The sequence below is a fragment of the Onychostoma macrolepis genome, chromosome 20 (assembly GCF_012432095.1).
Source record: "Onychostoma macrolepis isolate SWU-2019 chromosome 20, ASM1243209v1, whole genome shotgun sequence".
NCBI lineage: Eukaryota > Metazoa > Chordata > Actinopteri > Cypriniformes > Cyprinidae > Onychostoma > Onychostoma macrolepis.
Window position 1 is genome coordinate 2,425,247 of NC_081174.1, and position 25,275 is coordinate 2,450,521.

At 36.8% G+C, this 25,275-nt stretch overlaps 1 protein-coding gene across 5 annotated transcripts in view; it reads left to right on the forward strand.

Moving 5' to 3' along the window:
- lama2 (laminin, alpha 2) overlaps positions 1-25,275 on the forward strand; it is a 243,370-nt gene that overhangs the window by 169,007 nt on the left and 49,088 nt on the right. For 3 of the 5 annotated variants that reach the window (XM_058755242.1, XM_058755243.1, XM_058755245.1), the window contains 9 exons: positions 2,518-2,635; positions 5,883-6,017; positions 8,605-8,729; positions 10,030-10,116; positions 10,279-10,472; positions 15,427-15,569; positions 17,287-17,385; positions 18,881-18,992; positions 24,340-24,502. In XM_058755242.1, coding sequence (XP_058611225.1) covers positions 2,518-2,635; positions 5,883-6,017; positions 8,605-8,729; positions 10,030-10,116; positions 10,279-10,472; positions 15,427-15,569; positions 17,287-17,385; positions 18,881-18,992; positions 24,340-24,502 — 1,176 coding nt within the window. The remainder of the gene's footprint in view (positions 1-2,517; positions 2,636-5,882; positions 6,018-8,604; positions 8,730-10,029; positions 10,117-10,278; positions 10,473-15,426; positions 15,570-17,286; positions 17,386-18,880; positions 18,993-24,339; positions 24,503-25,275) is intronic. The other 2 variants (XM_058755244.1, XM_058755246.1) reach the window with 1 other exon arrangement.

The window sequence follows — 25,275 nt, forward strand, 5'->3', positions numbered from 1 at the left end:
CACCTATTGTTGTGGGTGTATTATTGACATGTCAAAGTCTAGACCCTGAATATAAGACAAACGCGTTTTTTCAGATGTATTTCCAAGGAAAAAACATCGTCTTATATTCGGGTCAATACGGTAATAGCACATTTTTGGTCACGCACATGTGCTGATATTCAGAAAAGTACATTGCTTGTGCAATGAATATAAAAACATAAAAACTCATACATGGGTATTTTTTTCTTTCATTGCATGAATTATAAGAGCATTCTAAATGCATTCTAATAGGCTTCATCGCGCAGTGAATGCTTTTGGACTCTCAAAACGTGTTTTTGTTTGTTTTTTGCAAAGTCATCGATAATGTCAACTCTCTTATCGTCTCTCAGAACCTCAGTCACACAGTATGTCAGGGGAATGTCTATAAATACTAATCAAGGAAAATCATACCTTACGTTGTCTTATTTTTAAAGAAATTCAAAAGTTGCACGTGAACCATTTTGACAAGAGATCAGAGACCATTCCTTCATCCAGAATCTCTCCAGACCCTTTAGATTCCCAGCTCCATGACAGTGCTTCTTCTCTTTAGTTCACCCACTCATTTTCTACAGGGTTCAGGTCATAGGACTGGAATGGCCAGCAGAACCTTGGTTTTGTTCTCAGTGACCCATTTTTGTTTTGGTTTTGATGATTGTTTTGGATCATTGTCCTGTTGGAAGATCCAACCACGGCCCATTATAAGATTTCTAGCATGGACAGTCAGTTTTTAATTTTTTATATGTTTATATGTGGTATTTAATTGAATCCATGGTGCCATGTATCTAAACAAGATGTCCAGGACATCCTGCAGAAAAATAGGCCCACAACATTAAAGATACAGCAGCATTTTTCATTGTACACATGGGGTACTTTTTTATCCCTGTGTTCACCAAACCCATCTTGAGTGTTTGTTGCTAAAAAGCTCTTTTTTTTTGTTTTGTTTGTTTCATCTGACCATAGAAGCCAGTGCTATTTGAAGTTCCAGTCGTGTCTGACAACTGAATATGTTTTTGGATGAGCGAGGAGAATCATCGAATCACTGACTATCCCAGCATTAACCTCTTAATTATTGCCCTGATGGTGGAAATGGGGATTTTTAATGCTTTAGCTCTTTTCTTATAGCCACTTTCTAAATTTGTGAAGTTCAACAATCTTTTGCTGCACATCAGAAATATATTCTTTGGTTTTACTCCTTGTGATCAATGATTAAGGGAATTTGTGTTCCTCATATTTATAATCCTGTGAAACATGAAGCCAAGGGTGGGCAACTTCATGTTCCTAGTCACCCTGGTGTGATAAAAAAATACAAATATGAATGGGAATATACTTCATATTAGATATTTTAATCATAAGAATTTCTAGAGGTACCAACAATTGTGGCCATTGTGTACTAGAGAAAAATATTTATTTCCTAATGTGATTTCCCCCCACTTTCACTTTTTCACAAAGGTTAGACTTTTTTTTCATTTTAAATGAAAGATCAAATGGATAAGCAATGCAGACTTATTTTCACAGCCTTCTTTTATCATATTTACTAAGGGTATGAATAATTTTGAGCACAACTGTGTGTGTGTGTGTGTGTGTGTGTGTGTGTGTGTGTGTGTGTGTGTGTGTGTGTGTGTGTGTGTATGTGACCCTGTACCACAAAAAAATATATATATATATATTTGTAGCAATAGCCAAAAATACATTGTATGGGTCAAAATTATACATTTTTATTGTATGCCAAAAATCATTAGGATATTAAGTAAAGAACATTTTCCATGAAGATATTTAGTGAATTTCCTACCATAAATATATCAAAACTTAATTTTTGATCAGTAATATGCATTGCTAAGAACTTCATTCAGACAACTTCAAAGGTGATTTTCTCAGAATTTTTATTTTTTGCACCCTCAGATTCCAGATTTTCAAATAGTTGTATCTCGGCCAAATATTGTCCTATCCTAACAAACCATACATCAATGGAAAGCTTATTTATTCATCTTTCAGATGATGAAAAATCATCTTTTGAAAAATTGACACTTATGACTGGTTTTGTGGTCCAGGGTCATGTATGTATGTATGTAGTATGTATATGTGTGTGTGTGTGTGTGTGTGTGTGTGTGTGTGTGTGTGTGTGTGTGTGTGTGCGTGCGTGTATACACACACACACACACACACACACACATATATAGATACTGTATATATAGCATATATGTATATTATTTTCCCAAGGCAATTATTTCAACTTGTACTAAAATAACTCAAATAAATAAAGACTGTATAGACTTAATAATACAAAACAAAAATGGAAAAACACACAATAGAATTACTAAAACTTTAACTAAAATTAAAATGGAAATGGAAAATATAAAAACAAAAATTGATTAAATTAATAAATTGATCAAATTCATTAAAAACTATAACTCAGTGACACTAAAATAGCACTGGGAAAAACTTGTTTTATAAGTTTTGGATTATTTATGTGGCTCATATATGTTTTGGATTGGTGTGCAGGATTTCTGAGATCACTTTGGAGGTGGGTGAGGTGGGGACGCCCTCACAGGACAGTGAAATCGCCCATCAGATTGAGAAATGTGACTGTCCTCTGGGATACGCCGGTCTCTCCTGTGAGGTAATGACTTTTGTGTGCAATATTTGACATGACAGAGCTGTTATGTGCTGGAAGGTTGTGATTAGATGTGTAAAATGTTATAAATTTATTACCCAACTCTCTGTTCGTCAGATCTTATAGCATAATGTTGGTCAGATAATATAGTGTAATCTCAAGCAAATGTCATAATAAAAATAGTAAGGACACACATTTGCATATGTTTTATATTTATTACATAGTACGGCTGAGATTGAACTCAATCTGTTGTTCATAACATTACAAAAAGCAACTCTGAAAAGTCCCAGTAAAGTAATGCAGTTTCCAGATAGATTTAACGTGACGTCCTTGTCACAATAATGAAGCCGCTTTGAGCAGTGCTGACGTGCCCTTTCATAACAGGGCTCTAGAAACACAACAGCTCTGGAAAACAGGCCGAGTGTGAAGAGACGAACAGCTGGGTGCATCACTGCACGCCGCTCATCATTACAGCAAGTGTTTCTGCTTCTCAGACTGTTAATGTGTTAAAGCGATCTCTCGCCGCCAGTCTCCGCCCACAAAACGCTCGTGTGAGATCTTTAACAAGCTCAAGTGTGCGAGACACCGATTACAGATCAGCGAGTGTCAGTTGTTCACATTCAGGCTGGACGAGGCCGCGTGGAGACAGATGGCCCTAACTCTGAAACGCTCCATACTGTGCTTAATAAAGTATTTTTAAACAGGCGTTTAGCAAGTTCACCCTGAACAGATGGTGTACTAAATTGACGCGATTAATTTTGAAGAGCGAGGGTGAGAAGGAGTGTTGCTATGGTTTCAGCGGAGGACTATTTTTCCCCTGGATGAACATGCTGGTCTACGGTGTAACCATTTTCAGTGTGGATTTGCAGCACGTTCCTGCTTACTAGCTGAGTGACAATACTTATGTGTGTCTGTAACCTCTTGCATATCTACACATTAACTGTAGTAGTGTCATATCCAAACTCCACAGTACTATACTAACACATGTGCTGCAGAATGAACAAATTGTACAGATAATATCTGTGAGTCATATAATATCTATGAGTCGATGTTGTCTCCATTGTCAGGTTTTGAAAGCACATAAAGTTCACCAGAAACACATTTAACTGATTATGTTTTATTTTAATATAAAGTACAACATACAGTAAAGTGTAGAGTAATTCTGATCCTAACTTGCACTCAATAAAAGTTCATTACTAACCTTATGGACATATAATGTCTACTAAAACTGTAGCAACTGCAACACCACCATCACCCCGGCTAAAGCCACTTTTTGACTTTCCACCACAAACGACAGACCAAAACTCATTCATTTCCAATGGTGAGCAGTACGGGAGCTGTGTAAAGTTCTGACTGTATGTATATGCAAAAACTTTAGGATCCATTTTGAACTTCAGACATGTTGAAATATTCAAATATTGGTAGCTAGAGCACCATGAAACCGCCTGACTGGATGTGATATATATCCCAAACAAAACTATTAGCACGAGCTGAGAGAATTACTGATATTTATGCACTGAAATGTTATACTGTGATTTACCTTCACATGTATTGGCCGCCATTTGTTTTGTGTGTAAATATTCATACAGTTATTATTCATTCATTTTACCATCGTAAATAAGCAGAGGGTTAAGGCTACTTTATGACCAGTTAGTTCTGTGTGACTGCCACTAGGGGATGTGGAAATTGTACACGAATTGCAGATAGTGGAAAGGTTGCTAAAAAGAAAGTAAAGCCCAAATGCCCTGTCTAAGGGACACTATGAAAACAATATCCATAAATAATCCAACAATGCCATGCAACATGGCCATTTATGTGTCTAAAAGTGCTTTATTATTCATGCCAGGCCAGTATATGGCAATGTCTCTTTGTAAAGAAACACTATGCGCCTGTGCATTCCTATAGACTAAACACGATGATGTCGCGATTTTAGAGATTAAATGGAATTTCTTATCACGATTATATTGACCAAAATTATCATGGTTATCAATATTATCGTGGTATTATTAAAGTGTGCTGAAAAGTACTCATATACACACTGAAATAATTTTACCAATTTTTATGTTGAAAAACAACAAACATCAAATACAGTTAGCAGCACTATGCAATTTTTGTTAGCATAAACATTAAAATAATAACATTAAAGATGTATATCCAGTATATGTATGTATGTATGTATGTGTATAGATATATAAACACGCACACAACTTAACATGTTATCTACTAACATGTACTACACATTCAAATAAAGTTTTATAAAATGATAAACCTCACATTTCAGTCTTTAGATCGTAAAAAAGGATGAGTCAAAATGATAAATTATAATCATTTTATTTGCTTCATAAATAATTATAAGTAGGCTACCTTATTATTCAAACTGTTGAGATATTTAGAATGCACATTAGCTTGTTTTCCATTTACCAGTTATGATTTACAACAAAAAATTGGTCAAATTTTTGCATTGGTCTGAACACAAACTCCAGACAGACTGAATGAAAATGTAACTCCACTGTCTGACAGCAGGTGGCGCTTATGAACAGCAGAAATAGAGCGGCTTTCCCGGTAAACACTGTACACAAAGCAGCGCTGAGCTTATAAACACTGCTTTATTAGACGTTACACAGAGAAGATGAAAAGCAAATGCCATCGACACTTTTCTGAAGACAACTGGTTGTCCCATGCATTCATAGAATTAATTCATTCATACATTCTTTCACAGAATTTCTTTCAGCACTCTGTCTTCTGTTATGTTTTCACACAAAAGCAAAGCTACACTGTTGTGCCTGAGTGAGACTACTAACTTTGCTTAACTCTGAGCAGTATTTACCTCGAGTTTTTCAAATCGCGATAATCAAATATGGGTTTAATAATACTTAAAATATGAAATGGTAATACTAACTGTCGGGGCTTCTTATTGTGGTTTATCATCAAACTGGTCATAGGCCTATCCCTACACAGTTTTCACAAATTTACATGTTTGTAGTTTATACTGAGACAATAGCAGTATCGTTTTCAAAAACTTGCACTTTGAAACCTATTTTTGAAAGTTTGTGTTTTCAGGCATCCGACATGCAATTGTTGTGTAAATGAACGACCAAAGCACATAAAAGTTTTCTGTTTAGTGTTGTGTAAACACCCCTAGTTTCACATTAATATGATAAATATACTGTATGATTTTATTGTGAGAGGTTGCTGTAAGATCCTGCTGATGCAGTACGCTGTGTGTGTGAGTAACTATATATATCTGCTGTAGGAATGTGCGGCCGGGTTCTATAGGCTCTCTGTTCATGCTGGTGGAGCCGCGTCCAGAGCAGGAATTGGCACCTGTGTCCGGTGCCAGTGCAATGGACACAGCGACTCGTGTGATCCTGAAACAGCCATCTGCCAGGTACGTACACCCTTAATGAAAGTGTTTGTGAGCTGCATTACTCTGAGTGGATCATGTCCTTCCTGATTGGATTGGCTTGAGTGAGTGTCTCCCATTGGTGGAGAGTTGAAGTAGCATTGCATTCAGAATATCAGCAATATATCTCAGCAATGGTTTCAATTAACCACCACAGATGCCAGTTATCCAGTATCCATTTTCCAACTAAATGGTGTTGGAGCCAGTTTTCAGCCAGGGCATCTTTGAACCGCTCTCAGAACTGGCTTGCATTTTCAGGCCAAGTGATGACAAAACAGCTGCCCAGAACCTGCTTTTCTGCAGTGGAAATGTAGATTGGGCCAGACTGGATCCAGCACCGCATTAGTGGAAAAGAGGTACAGGTAAAGCATGTTAGAAGTATCAGGTCTGTTGAGTTCATTAGTCCAGTGCAAAATAGACATGCAATCAAATTGTTCTCCAAACAGCTTTTCCAGAGTTGTGCATCGAACAGTCGACCCTCTGCCTTCAATTGCATGCATGCTAATAGCAATATCATTTGCATTTTACGGTTTTTCGCAAATTGAAAATGGTAAACGAGTGTGTAGGGGGGTAATTTGAGTAATTGAGGTACACAGGAAGTTAATGAAAGTTTCAGAGCGACACGGACCAGTAAAGCGCAACTTCAGCAGTCTGATTACACTCCAGTCTGAAAGCTGCCGCTCCTCTGTGCCTCTTTCTCTCCATTTTTCCTCTCCTTCTTGGTGTGTGACTTGGGCAACTTGAGAAATGCAAATCTCTTAACTGGGGCCAGCTTTCTGTTCATAATGTTGCATTTTAACAAGATTAACAGCTTTGTGTTCATTGAAAAACTGCATTTGTATCGATTCTATTTGTAATAAAATTAAGCTGTTTTCTTGTCGCAACATTACGCATCTTTTGTCTTACCAACGTGATTATATGCTGTAACTCACGTTGTCAATCAAGCAACAATTTAAATTTAAACCAGATGCATTGCAATTAATTGCATATATCAATAGTTGCTGTCCCAAAATGAAGATGACTCACAGACATTATCATGCATTATTTTGATGGAAAAATTAAGCACAGATATGAAAAACCCAGTGCCATATTATGTGTAATTGAACTTAAAAAGTGAGTATCAAACCCTGCATTCTGCTGCATTCTGTTGCACTCCGTCCAGCTGTTTCTGTAAGATTGTGAGCTCTGCATTCATTCTGTGCCGTCTGCTCTCAGTAAATGTGTTTTCACTGACTGCAGACTGAAAAAAAACAACTAAATTCCCTATTATGGATTTGTTTCAAAACTGTTTTACAGAGAGATGTTTAAGTCAATAATGTCCTAGTGCTTTAGCATGGAGCATTTTTAGGGCTGGATGATATGACGATATAAAACAATGATACAAGTGATCCTTCAGACTTAGATTTAGCTGTATTTATAGTTTTGTCTAGCATAGGTATCAGTGCAGCAGTGACGATTAAGATATTTAAATATTGGCTGGTTTTGTTCAAAGCAAGGGTAAGCGATTCTCAAAAATTAGTAATGAAATGAGATCGGATGTCACAGATGAAAAGTCATAAGGGATGGTTAAGGGATTGAAACAATTCTCAGAAAACATCAATAAAGATACAATATGTTGTCTTAAGTGAAAACTAGATGCTTATCATAGATTCTGATGTGAGTTTAACATTTTGCAACATCTTTAATTAGAAGTCATATAAGTGTTAAGAGATATAGGATATTGTAACGTGGCTGACGAGACATGAGACGTGCGGATCCAAGTGCAAGCTTTTATTTAAAGGCATGGTCATATATACAGGCAGGGTCGAAATAATGGCAAACAGGTATGGCAGGGACAAGACAAAGAGTAATCCTAGGACAAGCGTGGGTCGACGATCTGCGAACAGTATCCAATGGGGCAAGGCAGAGAGATAATCCAGGTACACGAGCTAGAATCCAAGAGAGGTGCAAACAGTGTCCAAACGGCAAGGCGAGGGTTAATCCAGGGAACATGGGCTAGAAACAAACACAGGAAAACAGACAAGACTAATACAACTAAGTGGGCTCCGTAGAGTAGCTAACGCTAAGAGAGGGATAAGTGCATACAATACTCGGCAGTGAAGGAAAGAAAGTCCAGGGTTTAAATAAGGCATGTAATCAGTGTGTGCGTAGGATCAGGTGTGCGTGTGATTAGTGCAATCAGCCGTGTGTGCAATCAGTGCAATGAATGATGGGAAATGGAGTCCAGTGTGATGTGTGCTGTGAGAGTCAATGTGGTGAGCGAGTGACCTCTGGTGGTGAGTGAACGGAAGTTCATAGACCGGATTCATGACAGATATGGCTTTCATTTTAATTAGTTGCATCTCTGATTTCAGACAGAATTACTATAACATGATGGCATTACTTACTGTGAGCTGTTAGAAAGTCAACACATAATTATTTAATTGTGCAGTAAACATGGTTTAATTGTGTTTAGTACTATTTTTAAATTATTAATCATGCTAAATGCATCAAATTGGCAGCTGTAGTTATAACAGTATTATTACATGTTATTAAGCGTTATGTGTGTATTTATGCTGCTTTGTTCTACTAGAACTGTCAGCATAACACGGTCGGCGATAAGTGTGAGCGATGTGCTGCAGGGTTTTACGGCATAGTGCGTGGCTTTCCCGACGACTGCAAACCCTGTGCTTGTCCACTCCTCAACCCACAGAACAAGTATGTGGCACACACACATACACATGTTGGGTTTTCATGTTTTATGGGTTCATTCCATAGGTGTAATGATAATTATAATGTACAAACCATATTTTCTAATGCCCTACACCCTCACAGAGAAACCTTTTGTGACCTGTGTTGACAAAATGAGTTGGAATGAGGAAATTTTCAAAAATAAGTTCTATTTATTTTCACATTCTCCATTAAAATGCCTTCAAAATGATATATGACTTGTTGGAATCGGACAAAAAAAATGACTGATCTACAACCGTTTGAAGGCAATAGAGTCAGCAGAGTTTTGAGAAAAAGCAAAATCACCAAGAAATATTGCATATTTTCCCCCAATTCTTTTCTTAATAATAATTACTATATTATTAACCACAATATAGCTATTTTTCATTTTATCTTTGTTATTAAAAATAAGAACAAAGATGTAGTGAGTGATTCCATCTTTTCTTTTTAATGTTTGATTAACATTGAGACAGATCTATATTAAGACCTACTGTAATGCATGGATCTAATATAATGTTACACATCAGATTTTTCCCCAACCATTAACTAAACATTCATGTAAGACGTAATAGATTATGTTTGTGTGAATCTCATCAAGACATATTTCGCAATAATATACTTTTTAGAGCGATGGCATGCTCTCGGAGAGATTTCGTATAATCTTATGCACGCGCTTTGCATAAGCGGCTTTCGGCGCAATCTTTTTGTTTTCATCAGCATGGGTTTGAAAATGATATTTCACTGGTTTGGAGTCATGTCATCGATAATTCTATATGAATATTCACAAAGCTTGAATGCTGCACTAGACAATAGACCTACAACTTGTGGTGAGAAGCCGCAGTCTTTCAGAAGCGAGCAGAGAAAAAGGTACTCCTCTCAGAAAATGCACAAATAAAGATTATTTTAGATGTTTAATTACTATTTGGAGCACTGGGATCGCTAGAAGAGGCCTTAATGAACTCATTTTTGTGAAAACCTCAAATTCAACCAATACTGACATTTTCACTTCTTTTGCCTGTAGCTCAAAATTAGAGCTGACTCATTTTGCCAGCAGGGGTCACATTGTTAGATTTTCAAAAACCTTCATTCTGTTTGATTTATAAGCTTGTTTCCTCAGGCGGACCAAAAATGTCCCCACAAGGACAAGGATTTCAGATATTGCCATCTTTGTGGGGACATTTTGTCCCCATAACGTATGGTTTACCTGAACCACACACACACACACACACACACACACACACACACTCTTTAGCTGTGGTAAGTCTAACCTTTGCAGTGTTTCTCTCAGCTTTAGTCCCACCTGTCAGACGGAGGGTTTTAATGACTACCGCTGCACCGCCTGTCCTGAAGGCTATGAGGGAAAACACTGTGAAAGGTGAAAACATTTTTCTAAATGATGTAAAACAAGTCGTTACTTGCATGGCCGAATCTGTCAATAAAGTGTTGAAAATGAGCGTGCGTTTCTGCAGTGTTGAATGCGAGTCAAATCTTAGTCAGTTTTACCAGAGGCCTGATAATGTGCTTGTGCTCTGTACAGGTGCGCTGCTGGTTTCCACGGTAACCCGAGCGTGTTGGGCGGCCGGTGCGAGGAGTGTAAGTGCGACGCTTACGGTGCATTTCCCTCTGCGTGTGACCCGCGCTCCGGACAGTGCCGGTGCCGTCCCGGAGCCAGCGGCCTGAAATGTGACCAGTGCATGGAGAGGCATGTGTGTGGCCCTCAGGGCATCGTGTGTACGTATGACAGCTGCGCTCACACAAAACACGAGCCTCTGTTTGACCCTGAGCCTTTTCTGCTACCGTCCCTTTAAGACTTCTGTGATGTAGAATGAATATGATTAACTAAGTTAGGTCGATCTGATTTATTCCTCTGTCTTTGTTTCTTCTGCCATAAACAGCCACTAATAACAGAGAAGAGATGCAGCCAAAACAAACAACATTTTAATTAGACATGCTCAGATTTTCCCCTCACAAAATTACTGTTTACTTTTCGTATAATTGTTGACTGATCATTTTCTCAGCTAGGAGAGATCAGATTGCATTGCTGCGCTAGACACCTGCTCCTCACCACCCGGTTTGAAATGATGTCTTTTAGCAGTTATGTGTTTTATGATAATTGTATTGGTTGACTGGACAGATTATGCATGTGTTTTTCTGTGTTTGTGTGACGTGTGTTTCTTCATAATCCAGCATCAAATGTATCAGGGATGTCTTTATATATATATATATATATATATATGGATTTTCGTGTTTTCCAACCTGAGAAGCATGACCAACGTGACTACATTAGTATAGTAATTTATTGTTCTGTAAAATTAGAAAAGAGATAATAATAATAATAATTTATTTTATGTAATTAAAATAATTACTGTACAATATAATTAACTATGTTGTTGCAATAGTAATATATTCTTATGTTGATTTATTTTGCTTTTTTATAATTTAAATAATTATTATTTTTCTGTGTGTGCACATTTGTGTGAGAGATGATAATGATAATTATTGTTATTGATATTATTTATTATCGATACAGATTTTTTAAATTAGTTTATTTATTTCACAGTACAATAGTATTTCAATAAAATCTTTATTGCTCTGCTTAATTTTTATATTATAAAAATGAAACAGATCAATTAAAATAATAAATAAAAATTATAAAAATGTATAATATAAGATAATATAATATAATAATGAATTCTGTATGCTTCATAAATTAGTATGTATCAAGTTCAAAGTGTCAGGGGTCTTAATTTAGTTTTAATTTAACTTGCATTGCTAGTTACATTAAGCTAAGTGCTATATGCATTTTTTTAATTTTATTTATTTATTTTATTTTATTTTATTTTATTGTAAAATACACTGAGGAATGAGTGAAAATACTTTATTTAATATGGAGGCCCCACCCTGCTGTAAAGATTGATAATTGAGATTTGACTTTCATGAACTCTTCAGTGCAGCGCTTTTCCTTCCAGGTTTTTCCGCACCTTTACTAGTTCTGTCTTTTGCGTCTTCACAGGAAGTCTTAATAGCTATATTTTTCAAGAGGTTAAATTGAGCGGCGTTTTGCGTCATGGCGAAAGCCACGCCTGTCGGTGTCTTTTTCCTCCCTCTATCGCCGTGGCATGTCAAACACTCATAATAGGCTGCCAGGAGCTGTTTCACATTCTCTGTTAAATTTCATGCTTGAGAAGTCCTGCTCCCTGAGTTTCCACCTCGCTCACGTTTAATCTAGAGAGAGAACTGCCCTCCGAGCAGGTGATAGAGATGATGGAAGGATGCTGGATGAGTGCTGTTGTGATAGCAGAGGAAGAGAGACAAAAGAGGCCAGTAACATTCGTTAACAGCATTCTTGCCCCAGGACCTGTCCATCCTTGGCTGTTAACATGGTTGTCCTTTCAGACAGCGTGTGCCCTCTCTCTCTCTCTCACACTCACACACACACACATATATTCACAAGCACTCATCCTGTACATATGCCTGATCAAATATGACTGCTCTACAAGTAAGTGCACTCCTTTTAATTTGCACTTGAGTAAACGTACAAATGGACTACTAGTGTAGCTCAAGTGTGTAATTTCTATGACTACTGTCTCAAAACAGGGCTGCAAGAATGGCCCTGTCCCAAATAGCACATTTCATGTGCACTTGCGGTCTTATGGACTTACAATGGCCACCACGTGCGCGTGTCCGTTAAGTCCACAAGACCATAGGGTGTCCCATTCGTCATTTTAGCGTTCAGAAGCATTTGAGTTATGCGCCTCGACACGCACTTCTGTCGAGCCCGCAGCAGACTTCTATCCATCAGTCAAAGCAGCATAACGTCACGAACGTGTGGAAGACCGTGAGGGTTTAGGGTGCCATTTGGGACAGGGCCAATAATGACTGGTTTCCTGAACACTCCCCTTCTGTCAATCAATCAGATAGCCCTGCCCCAAACTCCTCCATTGGTTGAGTGAGTGTCACTGTGCCGGCTGGCCATGATGCTCAAACTAACAGATCCATGAACTAGTATTTTAGTATCACTGAGATACATTGATTTTATTTATTTTATTTTATTTTATTTTATTTTATTGTAAAATACACTGAGGAATGAGTGAAAATACTTTATTTAATATGGAGGCCCCACCCTGCTGTAAAGATTGATAATTGAGATTTGACTTTCATGAACTCTTCAGTGCAGCGCTTTTCCTTCCAGGTTTTTCCGCACCTTTACTAGTTCTGTCTTTTGCGTCTTCACAGGAAGTCTTAATAGCTATATTTTTTCAAGAGGTTAAATTGAGCGGCGTTTTGCGTCCGCGGCGAAAGCCACGCGCCTGTCGGTGTCTTTTTTCCTCCCTCTATCGCTCGTGGCATGTCAAACACTCATAATAGGCTGCCAGGAGCTGTTTCACATTCTCTGTTAAATTTCATGCTTGAGAAGTCCTGCTCCCCTGAGTTTCCACCTCGCTCACGTTTAATCTAGAGAGAGAGAACTGCCCTCCGAGCAGGTGATAGAGATGATGGAAGGATGCTGGATGAGTGCTGTTGTGATAGCAGAGGAAGAGAGACAAAAGAGGCCAGTAACATTCGTTAACAGCATTCTTGCCCCAGGACCTGTCCATCCTTGGCTGTTAACATGGTTGTCCTTTCAGACAGCGTGTGCCCTCTCTCTCTCTCTCACACTCACACACACACACACATATATTCACAAGCACTCATCCTGTACATATGCCTGATCAAATATGACTGCTCTACAAGTAAGTGCACTCCTTTTTAATTTGCACTTGAGTAAACGTACAAATGGACTACTAGTGTAGCTCAAGTGTGTAATTTCTATGACTACTGTCTCAAAACAGGGCTGCAAGAATGGCCCTGTCCCAAATAGCACATTTCATGTGCACTTGCGGTCTTATGGACTTACAATGGCCACCACGTGCGCGTGTCCGTTAAGTCCACAAGACCATAGGGTGTCCCATTCGTCATTTTAGCGTTCAGAAGCATTTGAGTTATGCGCCCTCGATACGCACTTCTGTCGAGCCCGCAGCAGACTTCTATCCATCAGTCAAAGCAGCATAACGTCACGAACGTGTGGAAGACCGTGAGGGTTTAGGGTGCCATTTGGGACAGGGCCAATAATGACTGGTTTCCTGAACACTCCCCCTTCTGTCAATCAATCAGATAGCCCTGCCCCAAACTCCCTCCATTGGTTGAGTGAGTGTCACTGTGCCGGCTGGCCATGATGCTCAAACTAACAGATCCATGAACTAGTATTTTAGTATCACTGAGATACATTGATTTTTATTTATTTTTTAAATTATTGTTATTATTACTTTTTTTTTTTTTTTCATTTTAACTTTAGTAATTTAGTTGTGTTTTGTCATTTAACATTTTAATTAGGTTTTATTAGCTGTTTTTTTAAGTATGTTTATATAGCTTTTCATTCATTTTATTTCTTTTTTAGTTTTAGATATTTTAGTACGTCAAGTGACAAATGTTGCTTTGGCAACTAGCTGAAATAAAATGTTGAAGTGTTTTATGTTTTATTTCAGCTAACATTTCAAATACAAAATTGGTGTTTTATGGTTCAGCTTTAGTTAACTCTTTCCCTGCTAGTGTTTTTGAAAAAAAAAGTTGTCAGCCACCGCCACCGTTTTTGCTGATTTTCACTAAAATTGCATGGCCGCCAGAATATTTTAGTGTATGAATATCTTAACATGAAATACATCAAAATAAAGATCAGACCTTTTTTTTTTAGATTTTACTTAAAAAAAATAAAATAAATAAATAATAACAAATATCATTTTTTTTTACATTTTATTTATTTATTTTTTTTATCAACACTTGAATGTCGGTAGGTTTCATAAAAAAAGCTACATTTTGTGCAAAATGCTGAGAAAATCGTATTTTTATCAAATACTACATCTGGATCATATTCAGTAATATTATCAAAGCAAAGCTGCAGTAGATGGCTTCCATCAGTATCCCAAAGCTTCACAGGCCTTTAACACTTTCTGGATAGACATTTCACTCTGTAACATTAGGCAGCTTTCATTTATATGCGGCTTAGTGTTGATGATCGCATTATTTTCCATATGCATATGCTTACATATGAGATCGCTCGTTTCTGCGTCTTCCTGGTCTGTGTTTTTGATCAGCACTTTCTAGACTCATTCAGGAGATGTGTAATAGCGCCCCCTAGCGTATAACAGTGAAAACACAGAAACACAGAAAATTCTGTGTTTGGCGGGGAAAGAGTTAATAACCCTAATGAAAAGAACTGGTTCTGGCTTTTTGTTGTTTTGTTTTGTTTTGTTTTATTCTTTCACTAATCAAATGTCATTATTATTCATTTTACCCTGAAATAATGCGGAACGGCATGTTTGTACATAGTGGAGTAAAAGTGAAATTTTGTCAAGATGAAAACACCCTGATACTCTGAGTTAAAAATACTTTGTTACTGTCCACTAATGTTCACATGTACTGTTTACTGTCTGCCCTGAGACTGGTGCCTGACCTTTGACCCTTGACCTTGAGCATGCATACTCGTATCTGAGTTTTTTTTTCGTGTGACCTTGTAAGGTGGCATCTGGAGGATGTGTGCAGTGTGTGCAGTGTGATGTAGTGCTGCCTGTGGGGTGTGTGCATGTGTTACTATACGCGTCTGATTGTGTGTGTGTGTGTGTGTGTGTGTGTGTGTGTGTGTTTTCAGCGTGTGATGATGACTGCGTGGGACTCTTGATTCATGACATGGATCGTCTGCTGCGTTTGATTGGCAGCGTCAATCTCACTCTGCCCCTCCCCCTGCCGTATAAAGTGGTGTATCGATACGAGAACATGACGGAGGAGCTGAAGGTGAGCACTAATTTACAGGATGTGTTATTAAATTCAGAGATGGTCAATCAGATTCATAAATTCAATAGCAAAATGGATTGCTGCTGAATAGGCCAATGATAGAATGATATGAAATACAGTAACAGTGAACTGACTAGTAGTCACTTGCTGTATAATTAATGGTTTACACAACACAGTCATTTCATCTAATTATCTTCATTTGAGGACTTTATTTGAAATTAATTGTGATGAATTAATCTGCACATCATGTAATTGAGTTAAAAAAATTTAATCAATTGACAGTCCTAATTTTTTAGATTTCATTTACAACATACACATGAAAACACAGACAAAAATGTCTGTAAAAAAATTTCTGGTGCAACTTTGATTGGTTGCATGCTCCGCTTCAATACCCAGTTGAAAAAAAAAGTACACTTCCAAAATATACTTAAAGTGCTCTATTTTTGCGCACTAATTTTGTACTTAATATACTAAAAATGATTCTTTAGTACTCCTTAAGATAAACTTAAGATCATCTAAGTGTGCTCAACTGTGCTATTTTGGGCAACATGATCTCACAGAATTCCGTGTAATGACCACGGACTTAATTAACCCCCGAATCTGTGGTGGCATCACGGAGTCGCCGAAAATTCCGTGATGGGCTCACAGAAGTGATACTAATGTAAGTCAGTGACAGGCATCAGCTGTACTCCACGCACGGATCCACTGGTTCAACACTTTAAATAGGAAACCCTTAGCATCAATATGCCGACGCGATACTGGGAAATTTATCGTCATCATTATTGTTCAGAACTGGGTAGGTTTAGGGTAGGGGTGGGGTCAGGTACTCCAGTGAAAGTATAAATTTATATACAAAATATAACTGCATCGGAGTCACTCTTTTTATGTGGTCCGATGCAGCGCTGGTGTTGAACCAGTGAATCCGTGCATGGACCACGGCTGATGCCTTCTGTCAGCCCATCACAGATTCGGGGTTAATTAAGTCTGTGGTCATTTCACGGAATTCTGTGAGATCAGGTTGATTTTGGGACACCATGAATATGAACTAAAATGTGTTTTTAACATACTATCGATACAAACAATGTATTTAGTTAGCACTTGTAGTACACTTGAACCATCTTTCATACACTAGTACACTCAAGTGTACTACAGTACAAGCGGTGACTAAATAAATTTTTTAAATACAGAGATAGTATGTTAAAAGCACATTTTAGTTCATATTCATGGTTTCCCAAAATAGCACAGTTGAGTACAATTAGATAATCTTATGTTTATCTTAGAATCATTTTTAGTATATTAAGTACAAAATTAGTGCACAAAAACAGAGCACTTTAAGTATATTATGGAAATGTACTTTTTTCACCGGGGTAGTGACACAGAGAAGCTGAGCAAGAGTTAAAGTCAGCACTAGAAAGTACTGTATAGAAAGTAAAGTATAAAGTCTTGAACACAGAAACTATAGCAGTAATTGTGCTGTACTTGAAGCTGAAGCTCCGGTAAGAGAGCAGGTTCATTTGGAGAAGCTCTAATTACGTCAAACGGACTCATCTGCTGTGAATTAGCATCTATATTTGAGTTGTTTACAATATAGTTTTGCACGTATAGCTGGAATCATTCATTGCATGATTCATGATTGAGTGATGTCAAAAGAGGCCAGTAGAGTGAGCGTGTCTGTGTGGGTCAGTCGTGTGTTGATGGCCATGACGTGTGTTTGCAGCACATGCTGTCGCCTCAGAGAGCCCCGGAGAGACTGCTGCAGCTGGCCGACAGTAACCTGGGCAGTCTGGTCACCGAGATGGACGAGCTGCTCAGCAGGGTGAGTCTCTCATACGTTAAACATCTGGTCTTTACTGCAATGACTCCTTCACTAGCCGTAAACCATCTAAATTCAGCATCAAATTTAGTACCAATCGAAAGTGCATGCATGCAAACATCTCCTAGTGGCCTTCATTGAGTCTAAATGTGTGGGTTTTTTAAACATTGGTATTATTAGGAATTGAACCATGTGACTCACCTAGGATGCATTTATTTGGTCAAAAATACTGTAAAAATTTGAAATACTATTGCAATTTAAAATAACTGATTTCTATGTGAATATAAGTTAAAATGTAATTTATTTCTGTGATGCGCAGCTGTATTTTCAGCATCATTACTCCAGTCTTCAGTGTCACATGATCTTCAGAAATCATTCTAATATGCTGATTTGCTGCTCAAGAAACATTTCTGAAAACAGTTGTGCTGCTTCATATCTTTGTGGAAACCAAGATACACTACCATTCAAAAGTTTGGGGTAAGTAAGATTAAAAAAATTATAATAATAATAACATTTTTCAGAAAACATGGATTAAATTAACAGTGACAGTAAAGACATTTTTAAAAGTCTCAAAAAATGCTGTTTCAAAGAAATTCTGTTCTTAATCAAAGTATTTTAAAGTAAAGATCTCAATTTCCAATTTATATATATTTATTTATTTGGGCAGCATAACTGTTTTCAACATTGATATTAATCAGAAATGTTTCTTGAGCAGCAAATCAGCATATTAGAATGATTTCTGATGGATCGTGTGACATGAAGACTGGAGTAATGATGCTGAAAATTACATTCACATATAAAACAGTAATATAATTTTATAAATAAATTCACACATTTTGTTGTCTACTGGTTATATAAATCATAAGACAGTTTGTATATCTTGAGCACAGTTTGAGGTCTCATTCGTATAGACTGTACAGTACATATATGAATGCAGATATTTATTTATTATAGTTATACTTCTACAGCAAAATGAGCTGCGCTCCAGATAAACCGTATTTTACATACACCATCTGAATCACTCCTGTAAGACCCTGACCTTGCCGGTTTGTTTTTCAACATGAAAGAATGCCAGAACATTAACTTGTTCGTAGTCTGAAGTGTTCTACTCATTTGTGCAGAAGGGAACCTTTCACCTTCTTTTGAACTGAAGTCCTTGATAAACTCATTATAGTTCAGCTCTAAAGCAGCTTTTTCAGAGAGCAGACGTTCAAGAGCCAGTTCAGTCGAAAACTCCTGCGCTCTTCTTCTGTCCTGTTGGATTCGTAACGCTGACCTTAGAAACATTTCTGCCAAACTGGAAGTATTGTGGTTTTGCAGCGTTTCTTTGAGTTTTTGTTCATGTTGGCCCCAGAGCTGTCCAATCTAATGTGTCTTGTTTTTATCCTGAGGTTGGTTTCTTCGTCACACGGCTGCAGAAGAGCATGTGAGGCTGATCTGAGACTGTTCGATAAAATCTCACTGCGCTTTCGTTGAGTTTTTCTCTCTGTACATGCAGGCGACTAAAGTGTCTGCTGATGGGGAGCAGACGGCAGCAGATGCAGAGCGGAGCCGCAAAGGAGCTGAGGACCTGGAGCTTTACATCAGGAACACACTGCTGGCTGCTGAAGGTACCAACAAATGCAAACTGGTCCAGCTGACAGAGCTGGGTATAACTGATTACATCTAATCTGGATCACGTAATCAGATTCCCAAAATGTAGTACTTGTAATTAGATTAAATTTAGTGCTGTCAAACTATTATTCGCATCCAAAATACAAGTTTTTGTTTACATAATATATGTATGGGTGCTGTGTATATTTATTATGCATATATAAATGCATGTATATATTTCAGAAAAATTGGTTATGTTTATATATTAAATATATTTATTTATAATATAACGCATATGAATATAAATATAGGCATGTAAATGCATGTAAATATTTTCAAAATATATACTGTATGTGTGTGTATATATATATATATATATATATATATATATATATATATATATATATACATAATAAATATACACAGAACACACACATACTGCATATAATGCAAACAAAAATATTTATTTTGTATGCGATTAATCGTTTGACAGCACTAATAAAATACTCTGAATCAGACTAAAGATACTTTTTTATTGATTACATGATTACATATTATTCATACTTTATTGATTCTCCCTAATTTCTTTTTCATCATGTTTTATTTCTAAAAATCGCCTACTGCTTATATACTTATGTACACGTAAATTTCTATTTTAATTATCACTCAGAGGGTTATTTAATCATGTATTACTTTGTCTTTGGAAGACTTTTGTACAGTGGCCGAGAAATGCAAAACAAATCACAATTCTGAAAACAAAATAACAAATTACAAATGCAAATGCAAATCTAAAAAACAAAATAACAATTCAGAAAACACAACAACCATTCCCGAAAACATTACAACAAGTCAGAAAACACAACGACAAATCAGACAAAACGGAAGAGGTAGGTATAGTTTGAGACAGTACCGCTGGTGTGAGAATAGATTGCTCACCGCTGACTGGACGAGACATCTGTCAATCAAGGTATACAGGAAGAACAGCAGACTAGCGCTAGAAAGTTCGGAGATGGTCTTAAAGCAGCTCAGTTTAAATGTTTTGTATGAATTGCCCTTACTATGGAATAAAAATATATGTATGTACATTGACAACACTGTACTTTGTATTATATTACCTTTGAATCAGATTACAAAAAACTAGTTAACGCTAATGCGAGGGTGTTTCTAATGCAGCGTCTATGGGAGGGACGGTAAATGACATGGTTCTCTTCTGACTGCCGTTATCAGTCCATCTCTATCATTTATTATTATTTTTTTTAATTCGTGAAAACACTATCGTGGCAATTTTCTTTTGCTATTTGATTTTATTAGGAAAATTAAATTAGGAATTGAGTTATATCCAACAGCATTAAGATACATAGTTAAAAAATAACAGACGGCCTTATTGAAAATGCAAATTCTCTGCCAGTAGGAGGAGCTTTTGGAACGGTTCCCCTTGTGACAGCTGTAACGTTACACAAAGCAGCTGATCTGATCAACGCTACTTTATCAGGCACTATATTTAAGGTGAAATGAAAATGACATCGAAAGTTTGAGAAATGCCCCCTTTTTGGTCCACTGAAACCTTTACTTGGATTTGTTTTCTGACTTATTTTGTTTTTGGATTTGTCGTTGTTTTTTCTGACTTGTTATAATGTTTTCGAAATTGTTGTTGCCTTTTCTGAATTGTTATTTTGTTTTCAGAATTGTAATTTGTTTTGCACTTCTCGGCCACTGTGCTTTTGTCTTTCAAACACATTCAATTGCACACATTCACATTATTTTTTATGTCTTATGTAATGCAGGGATTCCCCAACTTTTTTTTAGTCACCTGAACTTCTTTCACCTAATATATTTACCTGAAGTACCCCTGAGGTTTTAAAACATGACACACGACGCACAAGAAAACAAATAAAATATCTAAAATATTGAATATTTTTTTAGTAAGTGTTTTATTTTTAATTTATTTTATTTTGATGTTATTTTAAAATGATTTATTTTAATTTTACATTTTTCATTAAACTGACTAACCCCAGTTTGGGAAACCTTGACGTAATGTAATATTTAATGCACTTCATGTTGTCAATAACAACGAATGGAATATATTTTATTTTTCTTTGCATTTCTATATAAATATGGTACAAGATTATCTTATTTAAATCAATTTGATAAACAAGTTAGGTCAAAAGTAGTCTAAAAGTAATCAAAAAGTAGTTTCATTATTTTTGCTAAAATATAATGAATTACATAACTACAATTTTTGTCATGCAATTTGGAATCAGTAACAGACTACAATTTGTAAGTAATCTACAGCTCTGTCACCTGAAATGATTATTTTAATGAGGTTTTGATGGGATCAGTATGATATTAGCTGAGGTTGAGGTGATGGTTGGGTGAGGTTAGGATGTAGTTGAGCTGCTTTATTTTGGGCTTGTGTGTGTGTGTGTGTCTGTGTGAGGCCTGATGCTTTGTAAATGAGTGTGTTTGTATCATTGTACATGGTTTTAAATGAGAAGCTGCTTTAGATAATGAAGGTTCAGCTAACACTATGTGATGCCTTAATTAAAAGAGACAAAATGCATTACTGGAAAAATAATCACTTAAACAGATACTCCACTCACTGACTGTGTGTATGTGTGTAGTCAAGTCAAGTCGCATTTATTTGTGTAGCACTTTATACAATGCAGATTCAGTTTCAAATCAGTTTCACGTTATTAAACAGAAAAGTAAAAATCATAAATTATGAAACAAACTCAATTTCAGCTGTAAAGCAGCTCTGCAGAAGACAATAGTGTCAATATTCACAACGATTTGTTTCAATGTTGATTCAGTTCAACCATGAAACAACTTCATTCATTATGACCAGATTCAGGGACTGTTTTCTGTATGAACATGCACAGGCTATTTGATCCTTCTCGCTGTTTTTCAGTGTCTCACGCCTTGAGCACAGCATTATTAAGATGCTGTTTTGGATAAAAAGAAGTTAACATTTAATATTACTCAATACTTAAATGTATAATTGCACTGTAACAAGGACACCTTAAAATAAAGTGTAACCAAAATATTTATGGCGAGCAAATAGTCACAGGCCATTTACAGGTGTTTTAAAATGTTAGATTTATGCCCTTGCAATATGTTTTGCAGAATTGCACATATCTGTGATGTTTTCTCTTGCATGTGCTTTCTTAATCATTACATTTATCAGTCACATATTTTTAAAAAATTCTGATTATACGTTTCTGTGGACAAATCACCTGAACACCTATCATCCACCTGAGAGGAGTTCTCACAACAGACGGAGTCTAAACATCAGACACACACACTGATGGGCGCACTCACCCACCGAATGTAAGCAGATTAAAGCCATAAATACAAAAAAAAGTGCGTAATTTATTTTCCTGGATACGTGTTTGGCACTTAGAGCCAACATATTGCACTTTGGTCCTCTGGATTTTGATAACTGGCCAAAAAGCGCTTCCAAAAAGCTGCTAGCAGAAGTGGAGAGCAGACATCAGTCAGCGTGGAGTGGAAGAGCTTCATTATCCATTCTGTGCGTGAGCTCCCTGCTCCAGTAAACCGCCTCGTCTCTCATCCTCTCTCGCACGCTAAACGAGTAGGAATCAAATGATTCTGTCCACCCCAAAGACCCGATCTGCGTTTGAAACTCGCAATGCAATTATTTCCAGCTCGGCTCGCTTGGCAGGTATATACTGCACTCTTTGTAGTCGATCGACTGTTTGCGTTTGAACTCTCGAGGAATTTCACAAACGCATGTAATTATAGCTCATTTTCATCTCAATTTAATGATTTTTATTTAAATTAGAATATGCAGAGAAGCTTGTTTGCTCTTTTATTTCACTCTCCGGTTTGAATTGATTGGAGTTTCAGAACTGAATTTAATTTGATTAAAGAACATTAACTCTGCTGAGTCAAATTTTAACTTCTTTGAACCAAACTGAAGCAGGTCGCACCTATGAGATTGAGGTGAAAAGAAATAAGGGAAAGTTACATGTGTTCTGTGCAGTGTTGGGTGTAATTAGTTACTGTAATTTAATTACTTTTCCCTTGAATACAGTAAAGTAAGGGATTACGCTTATTTTTTCTGTAATTTAATTACAGTTACTTCTACATGCTAGTAACACCTTAGCAACCTACCCGGGTACTATTGCAACCACCTAGCAACACATTAATATTACCTTAGCAACTGCATAGCAACCACCCCGAGTACCCTAGCAACCGCATAGCAACACCTTAGCAACCACCCTGGGTACCTTAGCAACCACCTAGCAACACCTTAGCAACCACCCCAAGTACCATAGCAACCGCCTAGCAACACCCTATCAACCACCCAGAGTACCCTAGAAACATCCTAGCAACCACCCCGGGTACCATAGCAACCACCTAGCAACCACCCTAGAAGCCTCCCCAGGTACCCCAGCGATCTGTTTTTCTGTGTCTGTTCTTCTGATAGACTGTATTGCCTTTAAAACATTCAAACTTTAATCTTTAAAACTATTTTACGTATTTCAAACTACTTCAAACTGAAAACCTTCAAACTTCAAGCTTTTAAAACTTTTACAGCTAGGCTTTTTCAAGCCAACTTAAAGTTTGTATCCAAACTTTACTATCTAGTTGAACTTAATACTTTGTATAGACTGTAGAACATTTATATACAGTACAATACAATAGTGGATTTAACATCAAAATTTAAAGTCTAACCATAAATGTATGCTTTTTATGTACCCTTTTCACTTTAAATGCTTTGGTGAGTCGTTAAGAATACTGGTAATACTTTAGTGTCCAGTTCTCACTATTAACTAGTTTGGGATTAGCATGAATATTACTGGGATATTGGCTGTTTGTTATTACTTAAAAAGAAACTATTATTCTGCAAGACCTTATTCTAAATCCTTAATCCTACCCAATACTTAAACTTAACAACTACTTTACTAAGTATTAATAAGCAGTAATTAGGAGTGTATTGAGGCAAAAGTCATAGTTAATAGTTAGTTAATAGTGAGAATTATACTCTAAAGTGTGACCAGAATAATTTATGTAGTTATCTACTGTATTATTTATTTGTAAGAATTAAAAGAATTGTTTCATGTCTATCCATGTATCATTAACTTGTCGAGGTTGATATAGGATTTAGAAAGTAATTAATTACTTTTTTAGAGTAACTTACCCAACACTGGTTCTTTGTATATATTGTCCCCTGTATGTGTTATTCATCATTTTATTATAGATTCATAGATGGTCTGTTCATATTAGTAAATTTATTTACAATTACAGTATTTTTGCGCATTGTGTGTGCGTGTAAAATTTCTGCTGCTCACATTAAAACAAATGTGACTCTCTCTCTCTGTGTGTGTGTGTGTTGTCCAGCTTTACGGGACAAAGCGCGTGAGCTGAACGCGACTCTGGGCTCGAGGGATGGCGCTCCTGAGAAGAGCGTGAACGAGATGAACAACGAAATACAAGCCATGCTCGCAGAGCTACGCAAACGCCAGCTCTCTGGCAAGAAAAACATCGCTGATGAAGAACTGGGGTAAAACACACACAAGTGTTCACACTGCAGTCCAGATTATGTCACTTCCAGGATATCATTTTTTGCAGAAGGCTGCATTTTTCAGTGGCATTGGTATTTTCCCCATTCATTTTTCCCATAGGGATTTTTGTTAACGTCTTTGTTAAAGAGATAGTTCACCTTCAGTTGCTAGTACCAACTGATTTCCATAGTATGGAGAGAGAAGAAAAAAAACAAACAAAAAAAAACACTATGCAAGTCAATGGGGACCAACTGAAGGTGAACTATCATTTTAAAGAGTTATAAGCCATGAACCAAAACAAACAGTAACAAGGGGAATCACTAAATTGCAAATTTTGATTTGAAGCAAAAATTATTTGAAAATCAGACAAAAATACAAAGACAAAAGACTGTGTACTTCACAGCTTTAGTGAGGGAAAAAACTACAATCTCAGGAAGCAAGTCTTCAAAACAATGGATATTTATTTATTTATTTAGTTGTTGATTGTATCTATAGAAACATGAAAATATGCATATGTATACAAATACGTACGTTTTATGACAGCGTACACTCTCAGAAATAAAGGTACAAAAGCTGTCACTGGGGCGGTACCTTTTCAAAAGGTACACTTTTGTACCTATTAGGTTCAAATATGTACACTTTAAGTACTAATATGTACCTTTAAGGTACCAAAATGGACCCTTTGAGTACAAACATGTACCTTTTGAAAAGATACCGCCCCAGTGACAGCTTTTGTACCTTTATTTCTGAGAGTGTAGTGAGATTGACTAAA